This window comes from Hyla sarda, chromosome 12 (genome assembly GCF_029499605.1).
Source record: "Hyla sarda isolate aHylSar1 chromosome 12, aHylSar1.hap1, whole genome shotgun sequence".
Taxonomy (NCBI): domain Eukaryota; kingdom Metazoa; phylum Chordata; class Amphibia; order Anura; family Hylidae; genus Hyla; species Hyla sarda.
In genome coordinates, this window is record NC_079200.1 from 73767328 (window position 1) to 73787343 (window position 20016).

The following is a 20016-nucleotide window of genomic DNA, read 5'->3' on the forward strand; positions in this document are numbered from 1 at the left end:
CCGTTGGGACCGACTCCCTAAGACCCCACATTATGGACCAGGCGTGCAGGTACGTCCTGCATCCTTAAGAGGTTGAAAATAAAAGAAGCAATCTGATTGGTTGCCCTGGGCAATTGTACTACTCTTTCTCTGCAGTTTTTGATAAATCTCCCTGTATTTCCCCAAAGTTCTGACCAAGGCCAGATTTGCCTGGAATGGCTTGCATATCTCTACTCCTACTCCTAACAACCTGTTCTACCTTGTTCCAGAGATCAAAATCTGGCGACTGTAAAGTTCTAGAAAGTAATGAAAACACAAGGTCACGTTCCTAGAACCAACCTATGACTACACAACACTTGTGGACGGTGCGTTGTCCTGCTGACCGTCTACTTCTGCCACAGTGGAAACAGTTGCCATGAAGGGATAAACTTGGTCATCAACAATGCTTAGATGAGCCTGTCTAAACATCCATGTACAGGTATCAGAGGAGCCAGGGTGTGCCCAGAAAACATTCCACACACCATAACATCACCTTAACAACCTGAACTGGTCACAACTGGAAAGAGGGGGTCATCGATTGATTCTGCTTGTGCCAACTTCTCACCCCTCTATCAGGCTGGTGCTTCTCTATCCATCTGACCAGGCCATGTTTCTCCAATGCTCAGTTTTACTTTTTTTTTTTCTTTGCCCAATGGACTGTCTGATTTCTTTAAACACTGGAGCTGGTCATCTGTGTAATAGACTAGCCAAATAAAAAATAAATCAACGAGTTGTGGATTTGGGCACCAATGTTGTACTTGGCTGCAGTTTCCTGACTGCACTGCCTGTTTATCAGAACAATTCCGGACATCATCCTCTCACCTCTTTGGGTGACAAGATGTTTCTTGGCCAGTTTTACCTTGATCCACCATTCTCCATTTACTCTCCACACTGCTAAATGAGAAAACCCCCACAAGGTTGTTAAATGAAATCCTGGCCTTGCTAGTCTAACGCCCATGACCAGGCCTTGCTCCAAGCCGCTCCAAACACTGGATTTATACTGAAACTGATCCAGTGACAATGGCTTTATGGCTATAGCACTCATATAGGAATGTCACTCCCTAAGGTCCAGGCTTCAGCTGTTACTGCATTTTGCTATCATTGCAGACCACACTGGATTAACCCCACAAGTTCACCTATTAGGAGGTGTCAGCATTAAAAAAAAAGAAAGATGTACAAGTGTCACAAATAAGTAAATAAAATTAGGCACTGTGAACGGAGCTACCTGCCTCACTAGTGTGCAGCAATCTGCCACTAAGATGATATGCAGCATCCAGCAGGGCGGCGCCTTCATCTACAACCATTATTACACTTTCATATGTACTGTTTCACTATTTTATTTATTTAAAAAAAAAAAATCAAAAAATATTTAGAATTTTTGTTGATACAAAAGCTTGTGGCCTCAAATTAATGAATAATTTTTGTACAGTAAAAAGATGCAGCTATGTTATGGTTCCTACTCAAGAAAGTGACATCTGGTAATCATGAGATTGAATTTGCTGCTCAGGAACATCCCAAGTTAAACTTAAAGGAGTTGTCCAGTGAAACAAACTATGTATGATAATAAAAAGTATAATAAAGCAACTTACTAATATAATGTTTTTAGCCATAGTGCATAGATGATCTACAGGGTAGGCCATTTATATGGATACATCTTAATAAAATGGGAATGGTTGGTGATATTAACTTCCTGTTTGTGGCACATTAGTATATGTGAGGGGGGAAATATTCAAGATGGGTGGTGACCATGGCGGCCATTTTGAATTCAACTATTGTTTTTTTTTTTCAATAGGAAGAGGGGCATGTGACACCAAACTTTTTGGGAATTTCACAACAAAAACAATGATGTGCTTGGTTTTAACGTAACTTTATTCTTTCAAGAGTTATTTACAAGTTTCTGACCACTTATAAAATGTGTCCAATGTGCTGCCAATTGTGTTGGATTGTCAATGCAACCCTCTTCTCCCACTCTTCACACACTGATAGCAACACCGCAGGAGAAATGCTAACACAGGCTTCCAGTATCCGTATACACTGCTATATACTACTATATACACCGCAGGAGAAATGCTAGCACAGGCTTCCAGTATCCGTAGTTTCAGGTGCTGCAGAATGGGCAAAACAAAAATTGGAACAGGACCCTCAGTTTACGCAGAAGATTTTGTTCAGTGATGAGGCAAACGTTTATGTGAATGGTGAAGTTAAAAGGAGTAGTCCAGTGGTGAACAACTTATCCCCTATCCTAAGGATGGGGCCCCCTGCGATCGCGCGAAGGGAGCGTGTCGACCCCCACACGAAGCGGCGGCCGACACGCCCCCTCAATACAACTCTATGGCAGAGCCCAAGCGCTGCCTTCGGCAATCTCCGGCTCTGCCATAGAGATGTATTGAGGGGGAGTGTTGGCCGCCGCTTCGTGCGGAGGTAGACACCCGCTATCTGGCCGGAGAGCCTGGCCCCCGTACAGAGAGATCGCAGGGGGCCCCAGCGGTCGGACCCCCCGCGATTTCAAACTTATCCCCTATCCTTAAGATAGGGGATAAGATTTTCACCACTGGACTATCCCTTTAACAAACAAAGCCACCGCTATTGGTCTGACACTAACTCACATTGGATAGATCCCTCCAAGACTGTTGGAACACAAACATTGATGGTATGGTGTGGTATATGAGGTACAAAGATAGTGGGGCCATTCTTCATCAATGGAAACCTCAAGGCCACTGGATATGTGAAATTGCTACATGATGATGTGTTTCCCTCTTTATGCACTGAAGCTGGCACGTTCCCTGAGTTTTTCCAGCAAGATGGTGAAACCACCACATTATGGGTATCAGGTCCGAGCATTCCTAGATGAACAGTTTCCTGGAAAGTGGATTGGTCGTCGTGGGCCAGTTGAATGGCCCCTAAGGTCTCCTGATCTGACTGCCTTCGACTTTTATCTTTGGGGTCATCTGAAGGCAATTGTCTATGCTGTGAAGATAGGAGATGTGCAGCACCTGAAACTACGGATACTGGAAGCCTGTGCTAGCATTTCTCCTGTGGTGTATATAGTAGTATATAGCAGTGTATACGGATACTGGAAGCCTGTGCTAGCATTTCTCCTGCGGTGTTGCTATCAGTGTGTGAAGAGTGGGAGAAGAGGGTTGCATTGACAATCCAACACAATGGGCAGCACATTGAACACATTTTATAAGTGGTCAGAAACTTGTAAATAACTCATGAAAGAATAAAGTTACGTTATAACCAAGCACATCATTATTTTTCTTGTGAAATTCCCAATAAGTTTGATGTGTCACATGACCCTCTTCCTATTGAAAAAACAAAAGTTGGATTCAAAATGGCCAACTTCAAAATGGCCACCATGGTCACCACCCATCTTGAAAAGTCCCCTCCCCCCCCCCTCACATATACTAATGTGCCACAAACAGGAAGTTAATATCACCAACCATTCCCATTTTATTAAAGGTGTATCCATAGAAATGGCCCCTGTATATCAGCAGAGCTGTCTAACTTGTGGCTGTGACATCATGCCACAGTCTCTGAAAGCAGTTTGCTCAGGGTAAAACCATTTATGTGAAGAGGGGAGCTCATTACTGTTCATTAGATTTTAAGGCAGCATTAAAACATTTTCAGATAAGACAGCAATGACCCCAAATGAAACTATTGTGGCTAAGAAAGGCAGCTCTAAAATCTTTTTCACATAAACGGTCTCTTCCTGAGAAGACAAGGAGGGGAGGGGTGTTTGGGAAACCATGCTCTGATTGTGAAGTAATGTCACAGCTACAAGGGAGAGAGCAGAGCTGATATGGAGAAATCTATGCAGTACAACATTAGTACTTTTTTTTTATTATTACTACCATTCAACACCATTTACAGGTTGTTTCTTTTTCTGGACAACTCCTTTAAAAGAAGGGTTCAGGAAAAATTGATATTTTATGCCAATGTTCCCGAAACAGGGACTCTGCAGCTGCCAGGGAATGATTGGGAGTTGTAGTTTTACAACATATGTGGTGGTGGGAGGTGTAGTTTTACAACTGCTCAAGAGCCACAGGTTATGTAATCCCTATGACCTATGTAATGCCTAGAACATTGCCAGAGGGATCGGAGCCTGACTATGGTGTTCTCTAAATCCCTGTGTCATGCTCTGCCCATTAATGCACTGGTACTTAGAGTTCTAGAATGTATAAAAACAAAGGGTAGAGCTCCTGTAACAGCCCAATGCAATTTGTTTGGCACAGTGGCTAGTAATGACGCTGTACAGGGGAAAAAAAAGTTCTCGACCCTGGGATTACCAGGCCGCAAGAGGTCAAAATGCTCCCTGAACAGGTTTGAGAAGAATCTATTTTAAGGGGAAGGAGAGAGGGGGGGGAAAAAAAAAAAAAAAAAGAGGGAAGGAAATAAACAGCAATATCATGAAACATCAAACAATTGTACAGATCATGTAACATCGTCCCAGCCTGGTAGTGTGGTGGGTGGAAAACTCTGTGTACAATACAATTCATCAGTACACAGAGGTTCATTACGATATCTCCAGTATCCCACACTCCTTGTGCATTTTGTTTGTTTCTGGATGATCCTGGAGATCAGAGTTAAGAAAATTCATGGAAAAAAAATCCTTTCTTAGATAAAGCTGTGGCAGGGGAGAGCTGGAGGCATCGCTGCTCTCTACATTAAGGAACTACACCTGCATTAGTTCTTTTCCCATCAATTGTTCTGGGATTGGTTTCTTTAGTCTGTGGTTGACCTTCGGTACCAGAACCGGGCACGGAAGTCATCGCTACAGGTCATAAATCCAGGGTTGGTGGGAGAGTGGACAATGCAGCGGACAATATTGTTGTGTCCAAGGGACAGAAGGTTACGTCGCTCAGCTGTTCGGGAGTCCCAGCAGCACAAGCTAATCGTCCGTTCGTCAGGGAGCAGGACATAGTCTTCTGTGTGGTTGAATACAGCCTGGGTCCTGTGCACCTGTCTTCCGCTGAGCCCAGCACCTAAACATAGAGAAGGGGCATGTTACAGTGGGCCAATCTACCACCTGATACTTGCATCAGCAAAAGCTATGCTCTGCCCCCCACTGGCAATAAACTGAAAATTAAAGCATTAAAAAAGGATACTCCAGGGACCTATAGTCCATCCTTTCCCTCTCACCAACCTATGTATTTGTCTGAATATCATTCATTAGCTATATACAGCAGTTTTCCTCTTTCAGTTGTCACTTACATGCAGGAAATGTGAGGGAAACGTCCTCCAGCAAACTACTGTGTTGTGACAGGAGGGTGGGGGCTATGTCAGTGAGGGGTTTACACAGAGACAAGTACCACCTGATTCCTGGCGTTACAGCTCCCCTCTCTATGTGCTGTGAGGGAAGCTGTAGATCTTATCACTTACTGCTGCTATTCAAAGCATAACATGATTTATTGCTGGAGGAAGGCTGAAAAGACCTGTACACAGTGTGTAAGCTGCAGAGTGTACATGCACACAGATAGTGAAAGTAATTGGCTGGCAGCCATTACACAGAACTGCACTGACTTCGCAGGGGCCACAGGAGCTGCCAAGACCACATGAATAACTACAGAGGACACAGAACAGGTATTGTGGTAGCTTTGGGGCATTTTTATTTTTCTTAAAGTCCCCTGAGTACCCCTTTAAACCTACAACACGATGACAGACCAGGAGTTCTGTACATCACGAGAGCTGTTAAGGCCATGTGCTAGGCTGTATTAAAGTGAATGGGACAGAGTTGCAGTAAAACATACAACCGGTGGACAGTGTAGCACTTTTCTTGTAAGAAAGCAGCCACGTGTTTATCCGATGCAACCACTTAACATCTGATCTACTAGTACAGTAGTGTCCAAACTGTGGCCCTCCAGATGGTGCAAAACTACAACTCCCAGAATGACCGGACAGCCAACGGCTGTCCGGGCATGCTGGGAGTTGTAGTTTTGCAACATCTGGAGGCCCGCAGTTTGGACACCACTTATATGAAAACATTGGGAAGGGTGTAAGAAGCAGACTCAGGATCTGACACCCACTGTTTGCCCCTTAGATTGGAAGTCAGTCTGATGCCAGTTGTTTCTCGCTAGGGGCAGCAGGCAATCACTTGAAGGCAAACTGTACTAGGAAAGCACTGATTAAACAGGAGACTACAATGCTATATTATTTCAGTGTACTGTGATCAAATAATCGCTTATACAAGTCCCCTAGTGGAAATAAATAACATAAAAAGGGACATAAGCATCACTATAAATGATCTTGGCTATAGTTGCTATCACAGTGCAAAGAGGTCTGAACTATTACAATATATCTATTTAATATCAAACTGTGAACATTGCTGAAGAAATAAAAATGCTGTGGGGTAAAATGAAATAAAGTGTAAGGCTAATGCATGCAGGTCCACGCTGGGAACAAGGCAACTGTATAGTACCCAGCGAGTTTCATGCAGGAGTTAATATTTTATTTCACATAAGTGAGCACACCCCCTCACGTTTGTAAATATGTTATTCTATCTTTTCATGTGACAACACTGAAGACGTGACACTCTACTACAATGTAAAGTAATGAGAGCACAGCCTGTATAAGTGTTTAAAGGGGCACTCCATCCCTAGACATCTTATTCGCGGCGTTCAACAAACTTAAGTCTGGGGGTTCCGTGAGCGTGACATCACGCCCCCTGCATTCATATCTATGGGAGGGGGTGTGATGGCTAGTATACAACCATCACGTCCCCTCCTATAGACATGGATGGAGGGGGCGTGATGTTACAAACACCGAAGCCCAAGGATTCAGTGTTCAGAACGCCTGAAATATTTTCCCCTAGGCGCAGAGTACCCCATTAATTTTGTGTTTCCTCAAAATAACTCACCACACAGTGGGTACACTCATAAGTGGAAATGTCAAATTGAATTCCTATAGGTCACCTAGGTGACCCAAAAATAACCCAATTTCTCATATTCTCAAAACTTTATTATTAACTCATAATTAAGCACAACCCACTAACCTCTTGACAAAGCTGCGTTCAGCAGCGAAACATGTTGAGGGGGGCTGAGCTTTGATTTTAAACATCAGTGTTAGCTCCTGCATTGGTTGCACACACTGCAGGTGTACCCCGATCAGGAATGTTGAGAGTGCTGTATAGCATCTAATACCTCAGGAGCGGAAAAACACTGGGTTTTTAAACCAAATTGTGCTTAATTATGAGTTAATAATAAAGTTTTGGGAATATATGGGAAATTGGGTTATTTTTGGGTCACCTAGGTGACCTATAGGAATTGACCTTGAGTATTAACCCGCCATATATTGGTCTATATATGGCCAGAAATGTCAAATTGGGCTCATTTTCCCTCTCCAGTCTGTGACTCAGTGTTACAAGGTCTCTGGTGTGAACTCACACTTCTGTAAGATACTATAAAATGTAATAAACTAAGGGCTAAAGGGGGTGTTGGAGTAGTTGAGTTTGTAGAACAGCTAATGCAATAATGGAGGGCAACTACTACAGCCAGTTGTCTTACATCTACAGACAGGTTTGACCTAAGTGGTACTCACCTCATGATGGCATGTTCAATCACCAGGGATCCTAGTGAAATGCCATAATTTCATGGAGGTGTGGATACCCCTTTAACTTTGCCTTACCTGTGTACTTGACCAGCATGCGGCCAGTGGAGATCTCCCACAGCTTGGCCACAGAGTCCTTGCCGTTGGACAGAATGTATTTAGAGTTTTTGGAGAAGATTGCAGAGCAGACTTCGGCCCCGTCATGTGCCTTCTCATAGGTGGTGATGCAACGGTTGGAGACGCCGTCCCACAGTTTGATGCTGCCGTCTTTGCTGCAAGTAACGTAGGTGTTGGCAGACGGGTTGTAGTTGACCGAGCAGATGGCATCTGTGTGCTGGTCTTGTGGATTACAGGATACAAAACACTGGAAGGTATTGACGTCATAGAGGCGCAGCGTGGGGTGCTGAGTGCCCACTATGATGAAGTCTCCTGACGGGTGGAAAGAGATGGAGCGCAGCATTTCTGCTTCCTGGAGAATTACACAGAGGACAATATTATGCTATTTTCACACTCAGGTTTTTGTTGGTTAGATGTTAGGGTAAACATTAATCTAGCACAGTTATCCTAAGTTATAATACAGAGATCTTTAAGAATTGCTAACTAATTTATGGAATGAAATAAAGACAACCTACCTCAATAAAGAGGATTCGTTACTCACGGCAGTTTTTAAGAGGTTCAAAATGCATAGATTTCCACACGTTTGTGGTAAACCTTTAGCAATAGACTATAGCCAGCGCTTGTTATCTTCCATAATAAAAACAGATCTTTATTTAATTCCACAAACAGCGAGGGTTTCTTTCCTCTGTATCATTTAGGACAGAGGCGACGTGTAACTAAAGGATCAGTGAACAGATTTTTCTACGTTGTTTGTTATTTTGATTTATCAGTACAACACTCCGTACAGTCTTTATGCGCTCTATTTGCTGTGCAACGTATCAGTTTAGAGGACATGACAATAAGGATTCCAATACCACTCCAACCTGCGGAGGATAATAGGTGCTGCTAGTAAGGTGTTCCAGAAGTAATCAAACAGTAGTCCCTTCTATAACCTCATTAAGCCCTTCTGGGGTCAATGTCTTAAACATCCAAAATCTTTAAAATCCAGTAAGATTCCCTGTTGATCAGGGATTGAAAACTTTTGTTAACATCAAGAGTTTCATGACGGCCAATTGTAGCACACTAACGTCTCCTCCATGCTTCAACCCCTTAAGGACGCAGGGTTTTTCCCACATCACGTTCTAAAAATCATAATGCTTTACATTTTTACACATACAGACCCATATAAGAAGGGCTTTTTTTTGAGTCAACGAATTGTACTTTATAATGACCTAATTTCACCACAAAATTTACTGCGAAACAAGTAAAAAAAAAAAAAAAAAAAAAAAAAAAAAAAACATTTTGAAACTTTGGGGGGGGGGGTTCTGATTCTATGCAGTGCACTTTTTGGTACAAATGATACCATATCTTTATTCTGTAGGTCCATATGGTTACATGGATACCTAATTTATATAGGTTTTATAGGAAACTACATGCACCAAAATTAGTATGTTTAAAATTGTCATCTTCTGTCCCCTATAACTATTATTTTTCCATATACAGGGATGTATTTTTTGCGCTGTGATATGAAGTTTTTATCGGTAACATTTTTGTTTGATGGAACTTTTTGATCGCTTGTTATAATTTTTTTTAGGGTATACAAAGTGACCAAAAAAAACGCAATTTTGGACTTTGGAATTTTTTTTTTACGTGCACATCATTGACCGTGCATCCCTTACTACATTTCGTGAGGGGTGTAGTTTCCAAAATGGGAGGGGGGGGGGGGTCCACATGAGCTCTGTACAGCCCCGATCATGCTGAAGGATAGGAGTGAGTTGGCAGGGGTGCCACCTCCTCCTATCTCCTGCCATTGGTCAGTCGCAAGCGAGCGGCCAATAGCCGATGGGGCCGGGGTTCAAAGGTCAGCTCCCCCGCTCTGCCCACCACTGGTGGTCCAGGCAGAGCAGCAGGAACCGGCAAGAGTTGTGGGCAGCGGGAGAGATCAGCGGCGGTAGGAGGCATGCAGCGATCAGTGGCGGTGCATTGCCGTGGAATGAGATTTGCCATAGAATGAGATGGTCCGCCTCCATCACATCCTATTGGCTCACTCTTGTCTCGTGACATATTTAAACGTCACGCATCGATGCGCACAGCAGTGTCAGTTTGGCTATCACAGGGAGAGGATCTTCTCTCCCTGTGATAGCTGAAGCTGCACGGAGCTCTCATGGCCCGACAGAAGTTCACACATGTACGCAGCTCATACGGCTGGCTCATATACATTTACTGTTGATCCACAGCGCTATAGGGATCCCGATGGCGCTGTCATCAGTGTGCGTCCCTGCGAGCGCCCCACGCCCGCAGCTCTACTCCCCGTCCCGTTAACGCTCAGGGAGCGGGGAACAGAAAGTAGAGCATCGGGCGCAGGTTAAGTTATTCGCGTAGTGCTGCGCATGCGCAGTACTACTTTACCTGCGCCCGATTCTCTACTTTCTGTTCCCCGCTCCCTGAGCGTTAACGGGACGGGGAGTAGAGCTGCGGGCGTGGGGCGCTCGCAGGGACGCACACTGATGACAGCGCCATCGGGCATCGGGATCCCGATAGCGCTGTGGATCAACAGTACATGTAATAGAGTAAATGTATATGAGCCAGCCGTATGAGCTGCGTACATGTGTGAACTTCTGTCGGGCCACAGACGCCATGAGAGCTCCGTGCAGCTTCAGCTATCACAGGGAGAGGAGATCCTCTCCCTGTGATAGCCAAACTGACACTGCTGTGCGCATCGATGCGTGACGTTTAAATATGTCACGTGACAAGATGGAGGCGGACCATCTCATTCTATGGCAAATCTCATTCCACGGCAATGCAGTGGCAGTGCGAGCTCACACTGTGGCCTTCCAGATGTTACAAAACTACAACTCCCAGCATGGGAGTTGTAGTTTTGCAACATCTGGAGGACCACAGTTTCGAGACCATTACACAGTACCCCTCCAGCTGTTTCATAACTACAACTAGAGATGAGCGAACTTACAGTAAATTCGATTCGTCACGAACTTCTCGGCTCGGCAGTTGATGACTTATCCTGCATAAATTAGTTCAGCTTTCAGGTGCTGTGGTGGGCTGCAAAAGGTGGATACAGTCCTAGGAAAGAGTCTCCTAGGACCGTATCCACCTTTTTCAGCCCACGGGAGCACCTGAAAGCTGAACTAATTTATGCAGGATAAGTCATCAACTGCCGAGCCGAGAAGTTCGTGACGAATTGAATTTACTGTAAGTTCGCTCATCTCTAACTACAACTCCCAGCCCTTCGGCTGTCAGTGCATGCTGGGAGTTGTAGTTTTGCAACAGATGAGGCACACTAGTGGGAAAACACTGAGAACCCGTGTGCCTTCAGCTGTTGGAAAACTAGAACTCCCAGCATGCATGGAGGATACAGGATACATTCACACGGGTGGGTTTACAGTAGGTTTGCCACTGCAAGTTTGAGATGTGGCAAATTTTCCACTGAAGCTCAAACTCCCAGCGGAAAACTCGCTGTAAACCTGCCCATGTGAATGTACCCTAAAAACACTACACTACACAAAATAAAGGGGTAAAACACTACATATACACATACCCCTACACAGTGACCCCCCCCCCCCCCCCAATAAAAATAAACATCAAGTACGGCACAGTTTTCAAAATGGAGCCTCCAGCTGTTGCAAAACAACAACTCCCAGTATTGTTGGACAGCCTTTGACTGTTCCAGGCATGCTGGAAGTTTTGCAACAACTGGAGGCAACCTGTTTGGGAAACACTGCTGTAGGGTATTGGTGGCAAAGGCAAGTGGAATGCTTCCATCCGGGTCCACCCCAATGCAAATCCCTAATCTAGGCCTCAAATGCGCATGGCGCTCTCACTCCAGAGACCTGTCGTATTTCAAGTCAACAGTTTAGTGCCACATATGGGGTATTTCCGTACTCTGAGCATGTGGATGCAAAGTGCTCTGCGAGCGCACAACAGGGCTCAGGAGTGAGCATGCACCATATACATTTGAGGCCTAAATTGGTGATCTGCACAGAGGCGGTTGACAGTTACAGTGATTCTGACAGTCAAAAACACCCACAGGTGCTGCGTGAGAGATTGCGGGGGTCCCCAGCGGCGGGACCCCGCGCGATCAGGCAACTTATCCCCTATCCTTTAGATAGGGGATAACTTGTCAGCACAGTAGTACCCCTTTAAGGGTTAGTTTGGGAAGAAAGTCATATAAGAAGATGACATGAGGGATATTTGGGGGGAAATCACCTGGATGTACTTGAATGCTCTCTTGGCGGATGGTTTAGAGTAGTCGAAGAGTTTCAGGGTGTAGTCTTTGGAGCCAGAGGCCAGAATCTGCTCAGTGGGGTGGAATGCCAAACATGTGACTTCATCAACATGGTCATACAGCGTGCGGATGACAGGATGGTTCTCCATATTCTGTTGTGCAGTCTCATTCATCATCACCTGAGAGATACGAATGGGAGAGATATGGACTTAGACTTGGGCAATGATAAATGTGAATGAGGTTGCATTGCGACGTACATATTGTTACTGTGGCTGTATCTGAGGCTTCAAACACAACACTGACTTACAATGAAACAATAGAAAACAAGGAGCTAGCTCACCGCCAGACCATGCACATCCGCAGAAAATAGGGATGTTCGGAGCTGTCAGAGACAGCCCCGCTCATCCTAAAGGATAGGAGCAAGGTGACAGGATGCCACCTCCTCCTATCACCTGCGATTGGCCGATCAGAACTGACCGGCGAATCGCAAGGCAGGGGCCGGGGTGAAAGTTCATTTCCCCCGCTCTGCCTGCCCCCGGATGTCGGGGCAGAGCGAGGGAAAGATGGCGGCGATTGTGCGGCGGGGACCAACGGCAGTTACCTCAGATCACAGCGCGGTGGACACCGGCGGCTGACAGGAGTTGCAGGCAAGTGGCGGCGGTGGTTTCAGATGCAGCTGTGAAGATTGCTGTAAAGTGATCTTCACTGCTGATTCTGGGAGTTTCAAAACTACGACACACAGCATGCCCAGACAGCCTTTGGCTGTCAAGGCATGCTGGGAATGGTAGTTTTGCAACATCTGGAGACCACAGTCCTTCCAGATGTTGCAAAACTACAACTCAGCATGCCCAGACTGTCCAGGCTTGCTGGGAGTTGTAGTTTTGCAACATCTGGAAGGTCACTGTTTGGAGACCACTATAAAGTGGTGTCAAGACTGTAGCGCTCCAGATGTCAATTCAAAGCATGCAGAGACTGCCCAGGCATGCTAGGAGTTTTAGTTCGGCAACATCTGGCCCTTCAGATGTTGCAGAACTACAACTCCCAGCATGCCTGGACTGTCTGGGCATGCTTTGAGTAGAAGTTTTCCTAACTCAGTGTTTCCCAACCCGTGTGCCTCCAGCTGTTGCAAAACTAACTCCCAGCATGCACTGACAGACCATGCATGCTGGGTGTTGTAGTTTTACAACAGCTGGAGGCACATGGGTTGGGAAACACTGAGTTAGGAAACAAACAGTGGGGCGGAAACAATGCGGTAGTCTTTTACCTGACTCAGTGTTTCCCAATCCCAACCAATGTGCCTCTAGCTGTTGCATAACTACAGCTCCCGGCATCGTACGGGTGCTCTGCCACTGCAGAGCTTTGTGTGGCACCCCGCTCCAACCTTGCAGCCTTGTATCATCGCCTATGTGTGATCCCCTCCTCTGCGATACATCATGTGCTGTGGATAGGGGGTCTCTTGTTCTTTCTCCCTGTATAACCGGCATTGTCCATTAGCAGGTTATCATTCCTGCCAGGGTTTTGTATTAAGTACGGTATTACACAGCTGCTACAATATCTTTAAATATACGTTATGTAAATTGATGGGGCTTTGTGCTGCAAGTATTTTACTAGTTCTGACACCTATACATACCTTCTTTTTGTGTGTCTTATTACCTCTTATTTTGAATGACCCCTGATGAAGTTCTGAGAAATGAAACGCGTTGGGTATCTAAAGGGGTCTCTCTGATATAATAGGCCTGTCCGTGCATGCTGGGAGTTGTAGTTTTGCCCCCAACGTTAATGTACAGGGTACATTCACATGGGCGGGGGTTTACAGCAAGTTTCCTGCTTCAAGTTTGAGATGCAAATTGTCCATTGCAGCGGGAAACTCACTGTAAACCCCCATCCGTGTGAGTGTACCCTAAAAACACAAGCTCTAAATAAAAAGAGTAACACACTACATATACACCCTTACACTGTCCATCCCTACCCCCCCCCCCCCCCCCCCCGATAAAAATTTAAAACCTCTTATCAGTTTTTCTCCCGCTGTTGCAAAATAACATCTCCCAGTATTGCCGGACAGCCATTGACGGTCCTGGCATGTTGGGAGTTTTGCAACAGCTGGCAGCACTGTTTGGGGAAAACTGACGTACAGTATTTTTGGTGGAGGCGGCAAGTGTAACGCTTGCATCCGGGTACACCCCTATGAAAATCCCTAATTTAGGCCTCAAATGCGCATGGCGCTCTCACTTTAGAGCCCTGTCGTATTTCAAGGCAACAGTTTAGAGCCACATATGGGGTATTTCCGTACTTGGGAGAAATTGTGCTACAAATTTTGGGGGCTTTTACCCCTTATAAAAAGGTAAAGTTGGGGTCTACACCAGCATGTTGGTGTTAAAAAAAAAAAAAAAAAAAAAATAAGTCATTTTTTTACACTAACATGCTGGTGTTCCCCCCCCCCATAATTTCCATTTTCATAAGAGGTAAAAGGAATTAAAGACCCCAAAATTTGTAACACAATTTCTCCCAAGCACGGAAATACCCCATATGTGGGCGTTAAATGCTCTGCGGGCGCACAACATGGCTCAGGTGTGAGAGCGCACCATGTACATTTGAGGCCTAAATTGGTGATTTGCACAGCGGTGGCTGATTTTACAGTGGTTCTGACAAACGCAAAAAAAAATAATAATAATAAATAATTATTCACATGACCCCATTTTGGAAACTACACCCCTCGCGGAACGTAACAAGGGGTATAGTGAGCCTTAACACCCCACAGGTGACTGACAGATTTTTGAAACAGTGGTCCGTGAAAATAAAAAATTACATTTTTCATTTGCACAGCCCACTGTTACAAAGATCTGTCAAACGCATGTGGGGTGTAAATGCTCACTTAACCCCTTGTTACATTCCTTGAGGGGTGTAGTTTCCCAAATAGTGTGCCATGTGGGGTGTTTTTCGCTGTTCTGGCACATAGGGGCTTCCTAAATGCGACATGCCCCCCCAAAAAAACATTTCAGCAAAATTCGCTCTCAAAAATCCCATTGTCGCTTCTTCCCTTCTGAGCCCTATAGTGCACCCACAAATCACTTTACATCCACATGAGGCATTTCCTTACTTATGAGAAATTGGGTTACATATTTTGGGGGCTTTTTCTCCTTTTACCCCTTGTAAAAATAAAAAATATGGGTCTACAAGAACGTTAGTGTAAAAAAATGAAGATTTTAACTTTTCAACTTTACTTTGCTGCTCTTCCTGTGAAACACCTAAAAGGGTTAAACTTTCAAAATGTCATTTTGAATACGTTGAGGGGTGCAGTTTTCACAATGGGGTATTTCTAACAAAGACCCTCAAATTCACTTCAAAACTGAACTGGTCGCTGAAAAATTCAGATTTTGAAATTTACTTGAAAAATTGCTGCTATACTTTGAAGCCCTCTGATGTCTTCAAAAAGTAAAAAACACGTCAACTTTATGATGCAAACAAAGTAGACATATTGTATGTGTATCAATATATAATTTGGTATGTCTATTTTCCTTACAAGCAGAGTGCTTCGAAGTTAGAAAAATGCAAAATATTTTTAAAAATTTTCATGAAATTTTGGAATTTTTCACCAAGAATTGATGCAAGTATCGACGTAAATTTACCACTAACAAAGTAGAATAGGTCATGAAAAAACCAACACAGAATCGAAAATTCATAAGTACAAGCATCCCAGCGTTAATAATGCTTAAAGTGACAGTGGTCAGAATTGCAAAAAATGCACTTGTCCTTAGGGTCAAAATGGGCTCGGTCCCCGGGGGTTAATGCCAAGAAAAAAAAAAAAAGTTTATGCTTACCGTAAAATCTTTTTCTCAGAGGATCCATTGGCATACACAGAGACTGTGGGTATATCTTGCTGCCACTAGGCATACAAGAAGACAGTCATTCCCTCCTGGCAGGATATACCACGCCTACAGACCCAGAGCTAGTCAGTTTAGTCCCAAAGCAGTAGGAGAGGACCAAAAGAGAAAAACCAGCAGGTGTCCAAGGGAACCCGACAAAAAATGAACCGAAAACAATCCCTCGGACAGACAACCGAACCATGGCAAAAAACACAACGGGTGGGTGCTGTCCCCCCCCAATGGATCCGCCGAGAAAGATTTTACGGAAAGCATAAGAAATCTATTTTTCTCGGTCGGCTCCATTGGGGGACAGACCATGGGATGCACCAAAGCAGTCCCGGGGCGGGAAAAATACCCAACTCAGAATCAGGCAGAAGACTGAGCCACTGCCGCCTGCAACACTTTGTGACTCAAACCAACATCAGCTGACACAAAGGTGTGCACCAGGTAGAATTTAGTGAATGTGTGCAAGGAAGACAAGGTGGCCGCCTTACAGGCTTGCAAGGCCGAAGCCCTATTGCTGAGCGCCCAAGAAGCCCCAAAGAAACGCGCGGAATGCACAGTCACCCGAAAAAGGTGGGACCTTCCCTTTATGATTGTCACCCTGCCAAAAGGAGGAGGAGACTGAATAATAGATCCGGACCGCTCGAACAACATCCAGATTATGTAGGGAATGCTCCTTAGCGTTGGACAGAGCCGGACAAAATGAAGGAAGAATAATTTCTTCGTTCATGTGAAAGGGGGAAACCACCTTGGGCAAGAAGTGAGGGGGGCGAAAAACCACCTTGTCTTGATGAAGGACCAAAGGGGGAGCGACAGGAAAGAACCGCCAGCTCGGAGACCCTCCTCATCGAGGCAATCGCGATGAGGAAAGAGACACTCCATGAAAGGATGCGGAGAGGCATCCTGAAGAGGTTTGAATGGAGCCTCCCTCAAAGCACTAAGCACCAGGTTGAGATCCCAAGGAGGAGTGGGAGACCCGAAAGGCGCCGCATGAGCCACGCCCCGCAGGAAGGTGCAGATGTGAGAATTGGAAGCCAACGGCCACTGAAAAAGAAGAGCTGACACTTGACCTTTTAAGAGAGCCGAGTGCCAAGCGCTGATCCAGACTGGATTATAAAAAAGCAAGAAGGCGCAGAAAGGAGAAAACAACCGGGGAGATGGACCAAGCCTCACACTACCAGAAATAAGCCCGCCAAGTGCGGTGGTATTCCTAGCGGAGGAATGCTTTCGAGCCTGAAGCATGGTGTGAGTCACCCCGGAAGAAAACCCCCGAGCTCTCAAAACCATGGTTTCAACTGCTACACCGACAAATGCAGCGACAGTAAGCTGGGGTGGCAGAGAGGACCCTGGGAGAGCAGATCAGGGCGAACTGGAAGACACAGTGGTACGTCAGCAACCAGCCGAATTACGTCGGTGTACCACGCGTGCCTGGGCCAGTCTGGAGCCACCAAAACGGCTGGAACACCCTCCACCTTGAGTTTCCTCAGAACCATGGGCAGGAGAGGGAGGGGCGGAAATAGGTAAGGATGGAAAGACCACTCCCCTGGATCTGCGGAGGAGTGGCTGAGAAAGTACGCTTCCCAATTATCCACACCCTGAATGTGGATTGCTGACAGGGCAGGAACCAGAGTCTCGGCCCAGAGCAGAATTTTTGAGACCTACATCGCTGAGCGACTCCGTGTGCCACCCTGCCGATTGATATATGCCACAGCCGTGGCGTTGTCCGATTGGACATGAACTGGACGACCCTGTAGGAGAATCTCCTAGTGGAGGAGGCAAAGAAAGATGGCATGGGGGGGGGGGGGGGGGCAGAAGAATCCGTCGATAAAGAGTAGACGGCGACTTGTTCCATCGGGCCAAGATTGCCAGCTGAAGAGGAAGACAGCAAAACTGGGCTAAAGGGACCGCCACCATATGTCCCAGTACCTCCATGCAGAAGCGAATTGGGACAAGATAGGGGCGCCGTAGGCGACGGACACCCTCCAGCGTCACTTTTCCAACGGAAGACTAACACTGGTAGCTTCCGTGTTGAAAAGGAGACCCAGAAAGCCAAGAGACTGGGAGGAGAAAAAGGAAAGATGTTACCCCCCGAATGAAGGCGCTGGTCAAGATATATATACACAAAACAGACACACACACACACACACACACACTTTATTGTTTTGATCCCGAACTGGGATCTTCATCAGGCATACTGTACTTCAAAACAATAGATTATATACGTAACCTAATGAACACTTCCGGGTAAAAAAGGAGAGTTGCCGTGTGCAAAACGGCAGGTAAACAAACTGGTTGAAAGTGACATGTGCAGAAAAAATATATATAAAATCAATGGTAAAAATCCATTCATTAAAAAAATACATACATAAAAACACCTGATGTGTTTAAAAAATGCAAAAAAAAACAATTCAAGGCAATACCAATCGGCAATTAAGAGAGAACTAAGGAATAGGAAAATTATTGTCCATACTGCCGGCAGGAAAAAAAAATAACAAACAATACAGGTACATACTTTCCTTCGCTCCTCCGGTAACCGGCTCCGGCCTCCGCCGCGATCCTCTTCCTGGTTTCCAGTGGTCAGAGAGTCATACTGCACTCAGCCAATCACCAGCCACAGCGAAGTCCCGACTCGGCCGGCGATAGGCTGAGCGGCAGTGTGACGTTTTCGGCCCCAGCAGCAGGTCCCGGTGTAGTGAAGAACCGTGTGTCTTGAAGCGTTCTCACACTGCCGCTCAGCCTATCGCCGGCCGAATCGGGAATTCGCTACGGCCAGTGATTGGCTGAGTGCAGTATGACTCGCCGAACACAGGAAGAGGATCGCGGCGGAGGCCGGAGCCGGTTACCGGAGGAGCGAAGGAAAGCATGTACCTGTTTATTTTTTATTTTTTAACTGCCGGCAGTATGGACGATAATTTTCCTATTCCGGAGTTCTCCTTTAATCATCCTGCATTTTCACAGTTTAAAAGTGCTATTTACTTTGTGGCCAGTAAATGGCAGCAGTGGCCCAGTTCCAATAACAAAAATTTAATGAATAGAACGCCTGGTATATAAAATAAAAGAAAAAAAGAAACTAAAGTCAACTAGATGAAAGCTTTTGAAGTTCCGCAGTCAGACATCCAGCTTTTTCATAGTTTAAGGTGCTATTTGATTTGTGTCCAGTAGAGGGCAGCAGAGGCCAAATTACAATAGTAAAGCAACATTTTGACAGAAGACAACTGGATCGGCAGTATATAGAATCTACCACCATAACCAGTGTGAGATATTAATCCAGATGGAAGCGGATGCACACTCCTGAGATTAATACACTTGGAGGTGACGTAATTTGATGAATGAAGTGGATAATCATGTCGGTAAGTGGATGGAAATTGTGAAACAGCAGTAGAAGTAACTGCTGTTAGCTGGAAAACATCTATTGTAACCACTTTATACCTTACTCCCGGATCGTGTACGGCTGGATTTTCATAATTTAATAAAGAAAGCGCAAAGCTGGGTGTGGGAACCAAGAGTACTAGAGAAGGGGGGTGTGAGTAATTGTATGTAGGAATATTATGGAAACTATATGACTGGAATAGTTATGAATACTACCGGTATATGACAAAGACTACAACATCTTTCCTTTTTCCACAGCCATGTATCTACACCGGACCGACTGACATCATCTCCGGGAGTTCCCCTTGGCGGCTATCCTGTAAATTTGCTTCCACAAGTCACTGTAGGTGTTGTGCCCTCAGCGCAACACCTCCGGGTAAGGCCCCTACATTATTCTGTTTTGCCTTTCCATCACTAGGAGCACACTATTTCCCCCCCCCTATCTCCTAGCTGCATAACGGCCCATTTTTTTGTGTGGGCCGGTTCAAATTGATTTCTAACAGAGCTGCATCTGAATTGCTGACAATTGATTACTATGCGAATCGCATGAGCCTGCGGGACCAACTCCTCTCCAGACTCACATTGGGAACATTGGAAAACTCCCGCCATCAGGACCAACATCCTCACACAGGTACTCTGATGTCCTAGAAACCCAGGTAATGCTATCCCTCTTCCATACTCTGGATGGAAAATCAACTCAAAGAGGAGGAGACTTTTTGGAACTATATCTGAGAGAGAAAATTACACCCTGTGGGTTGCGTTTGACTTTCAACCCCACGTTCTCTGAGGATATGGACTATGTTAATGACTGCCACCTTCTGTTAGATAGTTGTACATTTCCTTTTTTTTAAAGAAATATTTGTGATAAAAGAATAACCCATT

At 45.3% G+C, this 20016-nt stretch overlaps 1 protein-coding gene across 5 annotated transcripts in view; it reads right to left on the bottom strand.

The window, feature by feature from the left end:
- Nucleotides 1-3935: 3935 nt before the first annotated feature.
- CSTF1 (cleavage stimulation factor subunit 1) overlaps nt 3936-20016 on the bottom strand; it is a 134324-nt gene continuing 118243 nt past the window's right edge. For all 5 annotated transcript variants that reach the window (XM_056548061.1, XM_056548062.1, XM_056548060.1 and 2 more), the window contains exons 4-6: nt 11881-12078; nt 7642-8032; nt 3936-5003 (exon numbers count right to left, since the gene is read on the bottom strand). In XM_056548061.1, coding sequence (XP_056404036.1) covers nt 4744-5003; nt 7642-8032; nt 11881-12078 — 849 coding nt within the window. In that variant the 3' untranslated portion in view covers nt 3936-4743. The remainder of the gene's footprint in view (nt 5004-7641; nt 8033-11880; nt 12079-20016) is intronic.